At 45.9% G+C, this 12,777-nt stretch overlaps 1 protein-coding gene across 1 annotated transcript; it reads left to right on the forward strand.

The window, feature by feature from the left end:
* Positions 1-7,406: 7,406 nt before the first annotated feature.
* On the forward strand, positions 7,407-11,096 carry LOC123409988 (lysine-specific histone demethylase 1 homolog 2). Its single transcript, XM_045102859.1, has 2 exons — positions 7,407-9,018; positions 10,077-11,096. The coding sequence occupies exons 1-2, from the start codon at positions 7,467-7,469 to the stop codon at positions 10,808-10,810; spliced, it is 2,286 nt and encodes a 761-aa protein (XP_044958794.1). The 5' UTR covers positions 7,407-7,466; the 3' UTR covers positions 10,811-11,096.
* The last annotated feature ends 1,681 nt before the right edge of the window (positions 11,097-12,777 follow it).

The following is a 12,777-nucleotide window of genomic DNA, read 5'->3' on the forward strand; positions in this document are numbered from 1 at the left end:
GTTGATTCTTTCGCCAATATTTTTTGTATTTTGCAAAAATATTCTCCATAAATTTTCAGCTCATTCCGAGAACTTTTATTTCTGCACAAAAACAACACCACGGTAGTTCTGTTGAAAACAGCGTCAGTCCAGGTTAGTTCTAATCAAATCATACCAAAATCATATAAAATTATTGTAAACATGGCATGAATACTTCATAAACTATAGTTACGTTGGAGACGTATCACAACCCCACGTAGCTGGTGCTTGTGTGCCTGTGTGTACCGGCGAGTCGTCGCCGGCGTTTGTGTGTTAACAGAGGAAAACACCCCCTTTTGCTATGTATTCTCAGTTAGAACCCCACCTTGAGCAATACCACCTGAGTAGCCCATCTGGTTTGAGCGCAGGGGAGAGACCTTGTGGTATGGGGTTCGATCCCTCGAGCGCCCCTTTTAAATCCCTCGGTGCCCCCCTTTTTCATGTTTATTTTTCCTGTGCTAGTTATTTGGCAGAGCATTCTCATGTGGTATACTTCCCCTGTTAGTGCAGCTACACAAGTGTAGCCCGGTGGTGGTGGCTGTGTTCTCCACTAGGGAGGTGGTAGCCTGGTAGGTTCGATCCCCCTCTCCCTCTTTTATATTTTCTTGTGTTAGTCCTGTGTGTTGTAGCCGTGTCACTGACAGTGGGCCACAGGGCCCACCTGTCATGTTCTAGGGCCCCTAGTGCCTATGACCAGTGCCCCCCTATTAAAATTGTGTGTGTTGTTTTTTGTTGTTGTTTGTGTGTTATTTCCATATCTAGACTAATTCCAGAAGTGAAATATGTCAAATCTCGCATGTGCTAAATCTCACACTGTTTGACATATATATAATTTAGGATTTAGAGTAGATTTTCTTTTCTATTTTGTGGTGTTTGTATGCATGCAAGTATAGCAGTGTGATATATAGAATTGGGGTAGAAAAACCCAAGGAATCCAATGGTGGCGTTGGATTTCACTTTTGAGCAATTCTTCTAAAGTGCCATTTTGATGAGGTGGCATTTTGGTCATGTGTGTAGGATTATTTTTGTGCATGCTTTGGAGTTTGTGCCACACATACATCATATTGTTTGTTGCATTATCATTTACTGGTGTTTATTTGGTATTTATTTCTTTTGGGTTGCATCGGGAGCTGAGAACGAGTTCAAGGATTCTGTTGAGTACGTTCAGGAAGATCAAGAGCAGTTCTAGTCTGAAGATCTCACGGGCAAGATGATCGTGACCTTGACACTGTTTCTAGCTTTGTTATGCCTAGTTGAATTGTCTCCAATCGTTATTCACCGCTTCCTACCACCTGATAAATAAGCCTCCAAACATTGCCATGAGACCTTTAACCTTCACCTCCTAGGAAAATATTGTTTGGCTAAGTTAGTGCTGCTCAACCCTCTTATAGCATTGCTAGTTGCAGGTGCAAGCTGGTCCATGTGGTAACATGGGAAATTTAATTATCATCTTATTTAAAATGCTATTTAATTAATGCACCTATATACTTGGTAAAAGGAGGAAGGCTTGGCATTTTTCCGGGTGATTTGTTCCACTTTTGTCGCCTTAGTTTCGGCTACCGGTGTTTTATTCCATAAGTGAGCGCTCCTAACACGTTCAGGTTGTTATGGGGACCCCCTTGGTAAATCGTTTAGTCTAAGGCGTGTCTGGCAAGACCCAACTTTGCTTTTAATTTGCTAACAACTTAATAATTAAAGCACAGGGAATAGCTACCCCGAGGATACTTAATCAACCCCCGGGCCAGTGCTCCTCATGAGTGTTGGTCCAAACTAGAGCATTGTGCGGGGCCAACCCAGGGAAACTCGTGTGATTTCTATTAGGCCACCGTACGCGTATCTTATCCGGCGTGTCCTGACTGAGATACACAACTCTTATCGGGGACATTGTCACGTCGGGTGGTCTTGCTGGACTTGTCTTACCTTAAAGATATATCTTGTGCATTGGGATTCCGACCAGACTTTGGGTCTTCTCAGAGTTGAGGTTTTCCACTAAGAAATCTGACGAGATCGCGAGTTTCATGATTGAGGATTCCTATGCTGCCTGTGGTAATTTGTGATGGATTAGTTGGAGCTCCCCCGCAGGGTTAAATCTTTCGGAAAGCCGTGCCCGCGGTTATGTGGCATCCATGGAAACTTTGTTAACATCCGGTTCTACAAAACTTATAGTAACTTAATTAAAACCTATCAACTGTGTGCGAACCATGATTGATTCCTTCAGAGTTCCTTCTCTGATCGAGAACACGGTGGGGTTATGAATGATGTAAGTAGGTGTTCGGGATCACTTAGTGATTATTCTTAGTTCACGGCCGTCATGGGTAGACCACTATATCTTTAATTCTTGTTCAACGTAAGTTAGCCACCATAAATGCTTAGGTTGCTACAAACTCAAACACATACCCCATCCTCACCTAAAGACTTAGTTTGATCTGATACCAAGGTCATGAGATTGTTGAGTCCCTATGGCTCAGAGATTACTACAACCAACCACATGTAGAGGCACGCCAGATACAGATGCTTCTGAGGATACCCACTTGAAGTGGGAGTTTGATGAGGACAATGGCCTGCTGTACGTGACGTACCCCGAGGACTAGAGGCACTTGGTCGTGATCGTGGGCCTAGCAAGGCGGGATAGCATTAGCTTTTGTCGTTTATCTTGTTCGTAGTCGGACCCTGTTTTCTATTTGAATAATGAATGACGGTGTGGATCTGTAATTTAGCTTGTGGCGAGTGTAAGCCAAATCTTATTACTCTTCCATCTATTATGTATTGCAATGTTTATCCTGCTTGCGAAACACTTAGATGCGACTCTTTCCCCTTTTGAGGCCTCACCCTCAAATAAGGAAAGTGCCACATCTTAGACGTTACAGAACGGGCTCATTGATGGACCATCATCGAGTTCCATGGCAAGTCCTTGCAATGCAACCACCATACCCTATGACAGAATCAAACTCTAACCCTCATCAGCAACCTATGGATCTTTCAAATATCCCACCACATCTTCAGCAACTACCGACTTCTCCCGTTCCCCAATATCATGTCCTGGTTGCACATCTTCCATCCCTTGATCATCACAACTCTACATTTTATCCAAACAAATTTCCTGATGGGCTTCATTCTGGTTGGTGTTGGAACAACCTGCAACTTCCCTATCAACCTCCACTTCTTGTGCTACAGGACTCATGTGAGCTTCATGGCTCGTGTGGAGGGGGCCTGGTGTGATCTGCACCTGCTACATTTGCCGACTGGAGCATGAAATGTAACATCTTCTGGGATATCATCATTGGTGCTTGTTGCAGTGGTGTTAGCTTCGATCAAAATAGATGCCACAGGCTTACAAAACATTGATTGCAGAACCTTGCAAAACGATTTTAAAACATTCTTCACTTCTATTGCATGCAACTTCTTGTGCTTATCATATATTGGTATCATGTGGCTTGGGATCAGCTTCGAGAAAAGCAAATGAACCAGAGAAGTTTTTAGCTTTCCCCCAACAATGAAAGTAGGCACACACAACAAAAGAAATAACTAAGCATTGCAACTATTATTTGCTGAAAATAAATGATAAAAATGTCATGTAAAAGTGTGCTTACCTCCAATTCTTGACTTGAAGGCAGTGGATGCAACCACTCATCCTGAGAGCCACACACATCACCACGAATTTCGCATCCATCCATGGGTGGGTTGCTTGGTATCATGGATGTGTGCATCTGCACCAACAAAATTGTTGTTCTCACGATGAGCTTCATTGCAGCCCTCTAGCTGTAAGTTCGACGTCTCCACCAAACGACGAAGCTGCAAAAACCAGGGCATATAGGGTTGAACCACCGTATAAATAAGGCATATCAATAAGGCAACAAACAAAAAGAACGAAATATGAAAAATAGAAGGAGAATGAGCTCTTACATTCCGTTTTCCAAATTCTTTCTTATCAAGGCTTAGCTTATTCCTATCAATTTCTTCTATCAACTTAAAATCGTCGTTGCAAGCGAAGCAAGCCCTTGGGAGAGAGTACTCAATTCTATGCTCAGAAACCAGCAAATGAGGCACCTCGACAAAGTCCATGTAAATTATGTGAACAAACCACAAAAATGACATTTGTGAGCCAACCTGTTATAGACAGATACTAGAGTGAAATAAATGAAAGGAAATAGAGAAAGCAGCAAGCCCATGGGCCATACACAAACATTGGCACACAACCGTCAATCCAGAAGGCAGTTTTCCCTTCATTCCTCTTCTTTTAATACTTCTTGACCTCATTCAGTGCGGCAACCAAGAAATGCTCATCCCAAGAAAACTCATTGATCTTGTCCATGTCAACCAAGCTCGCAAGATACTCTAGAGGAACCATGTTGCCAGTACCAGGACATAGCACGAGAGCAATACACAATAGTACCCAGGTCCTGTTTATAGTAACAACCTCAAGAACATCTGCACCCTTAAGCACTTCGATAGTGCGCCTCGTTGGGGCCCTCAACCCTACTCGATAGGGTTCACGCAACATGTGTGGCTCATTCCTCTTCAACAACTCCAATGACCTTGACCCAGAAGGTACATTGATTTTTTTTCACACCATGTCCTTTGTAAACAATATGGAGTTCCTTTTGTGACTGCAGCAAGTAGATAAAACAACTAAGCCTATAAGAAACAAAACCTATTGCAACAAAAGGTAGGAAAATATGATATTCAAGAGGGATCTGTTTGAGTTGCATACCTAAGCAACGCCTTCTCTGGATCAATTTTCATGACTACCCAATCCAGCAGATTGACGGGTACATAAAAAGAGTTGATATTCAAGATGGATCCAAAGCTGCCTTTGCATATAGCTTCCTTTTTTTGACTGAAGATCCGCAATCTGGCGCAAGCGGATGGTGATAAACGTGTTGAGAATGACCCATCAGCAGCAGGACATTCGTCGTCGTCCATTCTGCAATACAGAAGAAAGAACAGAAACAAAGTTATAAAAACACTAAAATTGAAAAAAAATCCTATTGCAGCACAAAAAACATAGTTCTAACACCTACACTACATCCTTATAAGAGTTACTCCACTAATTTCACTTAATCTGAATAAGCATGACTATTGCAACATGACTATTTAACTCAGACTCAATAACAAACCAAATTTAACATGACTATTGCAACAAAAAAATTAATGTGTATTTAATGGGAAATGTGATAAATGTACGTGAAGATAGCAAAACAAGAAGTCTACAAGTACACGCTAAAAATTCAAGCTAACAAAAAAACACAAAATTCAGGCTAACCAAAATTTTGACTAAAATGTATGAGTTATGCTGCATTGCCACTATTGGTTCCATTTCACTCCTCAAGAACACCAACAACATGATCATAATGACTACAAGTTCCTTAGGGTTCCTAAAACTTTAGCTACAACTTTCTATGTGAAAACTCTAACGACCACCACCAGACCAGTCCCCCCACCCTCTAAACATGGAGTTCTAGTAGATGCTGCAACACCCGGTGGACGCCGAATTTTTGTCATGAAGCCACTGCGGGCGCGAGATCCTTGACGAGCTCAACCCCAACCCCAATCATCACTACCACCCCTCCTACAAGGCAACTCCGATGAGCCAGATCCACACACACCATAGGTCCTCCACCCTCTCTCATCTTGAATGAACCCATTTCCGCGAAGAAGCAACACATCTATAACACGAACCTGAGCTCTCGGTCGTCGGTGGCCATGGAGTGCGACGATGATGCGCGGGTCCTCACTCCCTTCGTACCCGCCGGCAACGCCGCTCCTTTGCCTCACTGCCGCGCTGACCGTCACAACCGCAGTTACCGGATCCAGGTGGAGGGGGAGGGGAGAAGAGAGCAGAGGGGAACGACCAGAAAGGAAGGGGCGAGCCCGAGCTGAGCTGCAATTGGGAAATCAGGGATACCGACTCAAAATGTTCTTCCAATTTGTGACTTTGACATGCTATTCACTTATGTGTGTGGGGGCAACCAGGAGCTATGGATGACACTAGTGTGTTATACAATGCAATAAGTGTTGATGAAAGGTTCTTCCCACACCCTCCAAAAGGTAACATTTTAGCATATGATCATACAATTCACTAATTGTTTAAATATCAAATGTTTGTACAAGAAATAGATGATATCATTTCCTTCTTTTATAGGCAAATATTATGTTGTTGATGCGGGATATCCCAATCGTCCGGGATACCTAGCTCCTTATAAGGGTGAGAAGTATCATATGCCAGAATGGCGTAGAGGTATGGAGCCAAAAACTCCAACGGAAAAATTCAACCGAGTCCATTCATCTATCCGCAATGTCATTGAGCGATCATTTGGAGTGCTAAAAATGAAGTGGCAGATTTTGTATATGATGCGACCGTACCCGATGTTCAAGCAAAAAATGATCGTTGTTGCTACTATGGTCCTTCACAACTTTATTCGTGAGCATAACAGCGAAGACTTGGACTTTTCTCGGTTCGACCGTGATCCTCATTATGTGCCTACAATACCGAACAGGTATAACAAATTTGTTGCTGCCTCTGATAGATCTACAACGGAACCGGATGCTCCGACTATGGATACATTCCGTAATGAGTTAGCCACCGCTATTGCCGATGGTTGGAACTAGATTTCTACTGTTCAAGATGGTTCGGGTTTTATTTGCATTTTTTTTTCTTCGAGGGAGTAGAACAATTGTATCGTTGGACATTCATGTTGATCTTTTTAATTATGTATCGCAATAGTTCACATCATTTTACAATAGTTCACTTAAATCTTATGCCATCTTTTTATAGTTGCCATTTATAGTTCACTTAAATTTTATGATAGATCTACAAGACTTTAAAAAATATCTCAAGGCGCATAAATATTGGGCCGTCAAAACATTACGCATAAAAAATAAGGGCAGAATAAACTATTTCCATCAAATACTACTGTTTTTAAAGTTGGAGCTAGCTGCAAGCCAAACAGTATAAAACTGCTTCAAGGTAGAGCTACAACTCCTTGATGAAACTGCTCTAAAATAAAGTTGATGGAGTGAAGCTGAATTTTTTGAAGTGGAGTAGTCTCAAACAGGCCCTTAACGTACACCGATGACACGCTGCCGCTTCCGTGTTCCGTCTTTTTCTCTTCCCACGTCAGGACTCCATTCTCGTATAACCGAACGGTGGGGACACATGACATGAAGGCAACTTTACAGGAAAGTCAACCTCCTTTTACTCACCTCACAGAATATGAACCACCCTTAAACTGACAGCAGGCCGCCGGCCCACGTCATCCTCCTCTTTCGGCTTAAGCCCGCACGCGCACCTTGGCCCTCTTGGGTTATTGCGACGGCTGGGCCTGCCTGTCAGTGAAACGCAATAAAGTCATTTTCCCCCAATTCCCACCCACCTTCTCCCCCGAAAGCCCAAACTGGCGGAGCCGAGCAATCCCAAACCCCAACCCCCCACACGACCCTTCCCGGCGATGTCGCCGTCGCCGCCGCCGCCGCCGCCGCCGGGCCGCCCGCGCCGTGCGGCGTCGGCGCGTCCGGGTTCGTACGACGAGTCGCTGGTCGACACCGAGCTGCAGGCTTACCTTGGGAACTCCCCGTCGCGGCGCATCCGGCGCCTGCGCCGCCTCTCCCCGGAGGAGCGCCAGCGCGAGACGGAGACAGAGGCGCTCATTGCGCTCTCCCTGGGCTTCCCCATCGACGCCCTACTCCCCGCCGAGGAGGCCATCCTCGCGGACCCCGACGCCGCCGCCCCCAACGACTACATCGTCGTCCGCAACCACATCCTCGCCTCCTGGCGCGCCGACCCGCGGGTGCCGCTCCCCCGCGCGCGTGTGCTCGAGACCGTGGCCTCGAGCTACGACCACCTAGTCGCCGCCGCGCACGGCTTCCTCACCCGAGAGGGCCACATCAACTTCGGTGTCTCGGCTACCTTCCCCGCATCCCCTCCCGCCGACGCGCTCCATGTCCCAGCCGCTTCGGTCCTCGTCATCGGTGCTGGCCTCGCCGGGCTCGCTGCCGCGCGGCAGCTTCTTCGATTCGGCCTCCGCGTGCTCGTCCTGGAGGGCCGCGCCCGCCCTGGCGGCCGCGTTTACACCTCCCGCCTAGGCGGGGGGCAGGCCGCCGTTGAGCTTGGCGGGAGCGTCATCACTGGCATCCACGCCAACCCGCTAGGCGTGCTCGCCCGCCAGCTCGGGATTCCTCTCCACAAGGTGCGTGACCGCTGCCCACTGTACCACACTGACGGCCGGACCGTGGGCACCAGACTAGATAGAAGTATCGATTTGGTGTTCAATACGCTTCTTGACCACGCCACTAGGCTGCGGGAGTCTCTCAAGGAAGCCGCAGAGGGGATCTCGCTAGGGGAAGCGATCGAAAGGCTGAGAAGGTTGTACAATGCGGCCAAAAGCGAGGAAGAGAGGGAGGTTCTGGACTGGCATCTGGCAAACCTTGAGTTCTCCAATGCTGGTTGCTTATCGGAGCTCTCTCTGGCGTACTGGGACCAGGACGACCAGTTTGAGATGGGTGGAGATCATTGCTTCTTGGCTGGAGGGAATTCGAGGCTCGTACACGCGTTATGTGATGGTGTACCAGTGTTGTATGAGAAGACGGTGAAGCGTATTGAACATGGAGTAGATGGCGTGAGCATCACGGTGGAAGGAGGGCAGGTTTTTCAGGCGGACATGGCGCTCTGCACTGTTCCGCTTGGTGTGCTCAAGAGTGGGAGCATTGTGTTTGACCCACAGTTACCTGAAAACAAGCTTGGAGCGATCCAGAGGTTGGGGTTCGGTTTGTTGAACAAAGTGGCTATGGTGTTCCCATCTGTATTTTGGGATGAGGAAATCGACACATTTGGGTGTTTGAATAAGGAGACCAGCAAGCGTGGGGAATTCTTTCTCTTCTACAGCTACCATACTGTCTCTGGTGGCGCAGTACTTGTTGCACTTGTGGCGGGAGAGGCTGCTTTGGAGTTTGAAAAGGTTGATCCTGTTGTCACACTTCATCGGGTACTTGGCATTCTTCGAGGTAATCACCACTAAAATTAACAACCATGGTCATGGTGTTATCATAAGTTTAGTAAAAATCTTCGATGAACGTTGGGAGTTAGATCATCTATTTGTAACAATATGCGGAAAGCCATTTCAAAAAATACATGAATGCGTGTTGCTCATTGCACTTGTGTTTGAGTAAACACTAAACAAAGTGCGATGAGCAAGAGAGAGGCAAGATAATTTTGAGTGGAAGCTTCAAAATGATGTGTATATTTTGTTAATCCGTATGAAAAATTAGTTTTGAAACACATGAATGCTGTATACCTGCTTCACACTCTATTCCTTGGTGGGATAGGTGGTGATTTAAGACCAGGATTAAACAGTACTCCCTCCGTTTGTAAATATAAGTCCTTTTAGAGATTTCAATACAGGCTACATACGGATGTATATAGACGTATCTTAGATTGTAGATTCACTCATTTTGCTCCGTATGTAGTCCGCATTAAAATCTCTAAAGAGCCTTATATTTAGGAACGGAGGGAGTAGAACAAGTAGTGCGTGTGATTATGTTGTAATCATTGTCACCACACCGTTCCATTGAAATGTCGTTTTTGTCTTGATTTGAATTGTGATTTATATAGTAATAAAACAATTTTTTTGGACTTATTAGGAGGTGCAATCAATTGTCTAGAGTATGGATGTCATTTGTTAGGAGCCATTACCTGCTTCCTGTTAGGGGAGTTTCCAATTACAGCATCTTCAATGCTCCTAGGTATAGGTGCTTAACATTTGTTTTGGCACGACACGTGGGCAGACAATATGTGAAAAGTTAAGAATTGGTCCTTAAGCATTTATGCTTATATGGTTGTTTGTGAGTTGTGGGGGAGTATCTAGCTACCTATAAGCACAGATGCTTGCATTGGTCATTTCTGGATTAGCTTATCAAATGGATGCTTAATGATATGATAACAATAACAGGGGTTATGCAATAGGAGCTTATTAGGGGGATACATGCAAATTCTTTCTTGAAATATTTGCTTTGTTTTACTTTTTATAATAAGCACTGGAATGATATTCATGATTTTTTTGCAGGTATCTATGGCCCAAAAGGCATTACTGTGCCTGACCCCATTCAATCAGCTTGTACAAGATGGGGTAGTGATCCTCTTTGTTGCGGTTCATACTCTCACATCAGAGTTGGGTCCTCTGGAACGGACTATGACATTCTTGCTGAGAGTGTCAGTGAAGACCGGCTCTTCTTTGCCGGAGAAGCAACGAACCGTGCATACCCTGCAACGATGCATGGCGCCTTATTGAGTGGACTAAGAGAAGCTTCCAGAATTCTCCGGGCTTCAGAAAGCAGAGTGGATTCTGATCATAAGAAGTATGCTCTGCAGAAAAGCCTTAGACCTCCTGATGGCATCCTTGAAGATCTTTTCACGGAGCCAGATCTTCAATTCAGTAGATTCTCATTCGTGTTCTCCTCTATGACACCCGATGATCCACAGTCTATGGGCTTGCTCAGGATTACACTTGAGAATCCCCGTTTGGAAGGGGACCAAAAGAATCAGGAGTCTGCAGCCGAGAAGGAGGCTCACCAGAAAGCCTTCCACTTATATGCCGCCGTCTCTCGAGAGCAGGCCAGTCAGCTGCAACTGGCAGGCGACGATGATCGAGGTAGGTTAGAGTTGCTATGTAAGGATCTTAGTGTAAAGCTGATGGGCTACGACAATACGTGCGATACAGGCAACTCTCTGATTTTAAGCATCCAGAGCGCTCAGAAAGCCAGGAAGAGGCAGCAGCGCCCCAAGGACTTCAAATTCTGACATCGATTGTAGAAGAAAACAATTCTTAGGTAGGATTGTTTTGTAATTTAGTGTTGTACAAATTCAGACATTGGGGCCATCCAAGATCCCACCGTGCTGCGCTCCTAGTTGTAAATTGCAACATCTGGGTTTGGGTTCAGTAGATTAGACCTGGGATGCAAATGGCATGATCAGTGGATCCAGTGCACTGTAGATTTTTTTTCTTTGAGGGGTATGCACTGCAGATAGTAATGTTTTCTTTCTTGTCAATGTGGCTAATAATTCCAGACGTCCATTGTCACGCTGACCATGAGCAGCCATCATTCGTGCAAACAATCATTAGAATTAAAAATATAGGCTTTAAATAAACTTATCACAAGAAAAACAACAATTAACTCTTTTTTTGTGGTGGCATAATTTTTCTTAGCATTATGAGCACGAGTAGCATAACAGATAATTTAGTTTCTTAGAGCAACTCCAAGCTGCGCTATCTAAGCGGCGCACCGAAAAGATAGCGTTTTAAGTCGCCCGCTGGAAAATCTGTTGCGTGCGTGGAGCAAAATGTCATCGTGCGCTAGTTATTTTGGAAGTCCGTTCTCGCGTGGAGCAAAATGTCATCGTGCGTTAGTTATTTTGGATGTCGGTTCTCGCACGCGCAACATAACAATTTCTCCCGCCCCGCCTGTGCACCGTCGTCGGAGAAATCGACCGATGGAGTGCGCCGGCGACATCCCCTCACCCCTCCCTACACCTGCGACCCTTCCCCGTCGCCGCAAATCCTAGCATGGGGCTGAGCATCACCGTCGTCAACGCCGATCCTCCAAGCCGCGTGGAGCAAAATGTCATCGTGCGCTAGTTATTTTGGAAGTCCGTTCTCGCGTGGAGCAAAATGTCATTGTGCGTTAGTTATTTTGGATGTCGGTTCTCGCACGCGCAACATAACAATTTCTCCCGCCCCGCCTGTGCACCGTCGTCGGAGAAATCGACCGATGGAGTGCGCCGGCGACATCCCCTCACCCCTCCCTACACCTGCGACCCTTCCCCGTCGCCGCAAATCCTAGCATGGGGCTGAGCATCACCGTCGTCAACGCCGATCCTCCAAGCCGCGATCGACCCCGCTGAGCTTGTTCATGGCGCCACGATCGACCCCGCTGGATGCCGTCGCGCCGCCGCTCGTCGTCAAGCCACGGTCCCCCGTCAAGAGATCGAATGCGACGACCACAACGGTGAAGATGACGTCCTAAAAGAAGAGGGCAACAGACGACGCCGACGCTAGTAATAATAAGTGACCGAAGAAGAAACTTGCATGGCGTCTGGCCGTGGCTCCGCCGACTGAAGAAGCGCCGGAGAGCTCGCAATTTGTTGCGTCGGCGTCCACCGCGGACAAGGTGCTTGATGAAGTGTCCACAATGTATGATTTCTCCCTTTTTTGTTGTAGTTTTTTACATAAAAATGGGAGCTTAGTTTTATTCTACATGCTTTGCAGTTTCGATAATGAGACATATATGTCAACTATGGGTGTCGGCTCGAACAATTCTCATTGGTCTCAAACCAATGAAATGCATGGAGATGATGAGATGGATGAAGACGGTGAGGGTATCGTCGAGGCACCAAAAGGTAGAGCGGGCAACTACACCACCGACGAAGATATCTTGCTATGCAATACATGGTTGGTTGTGTCTATGGATGCAACAAAGGAGGGGACCAAAGTAGAGATACATATTGGGACCGGATGAAGGAGTACTTTGATGAGAGAAACAATAGTGGGATTGAGCGAACCAATAGATCTCTTCAGTCCCGGTGATCGACAATCAACAAAGATTGTCAAAGGTGGGTGGCGGCAATGAAGTCGGTTGACACGATAAACCCAAGTGACACTAATGATAGAGATAGGGTAAGTGAAATTTCTTTACGTTCCATGTTCATGCTTCTTCTTTGGTGTTCCAAATGCTAACTTGTTCTCTTGTTTGTAGCTTAATATTGCACAA

The sequence above is a fragment of the Hordeum vulgare genome, chromosome 7H (assembly GCF_904849725.1).
Source record: "Hordeum vulgare subsp. vulgare chromosome 7H, MorexV3_pseudomolecules_assembly, whole genome shotgun sequence".
Taxonomy (NCBI): Eukaryota; Viridiplantae; Streptophyta; class Magnoliopsida; order Poales; family Poaceae; genus Hordeum; species Hordeum vulgare.

Bases quoted from the DNA above. Each gene is read 5' to 3' on its own strand.
- LOC123409988 (XM_045102859.1), top strand. From the start codon at position 7,467: ATGTCGCCGTCGCCGCCGCCGCCGCCGCCGCCGGGCCGCCCGCGCCGT. The intron at 9,019-10,076 runs GTAATCACCACT...ATTTTTTTGCAG, and splicing joins GGTACTTGGCATTCTTCGAG to GTATCTATGGCCCAAAAGGC.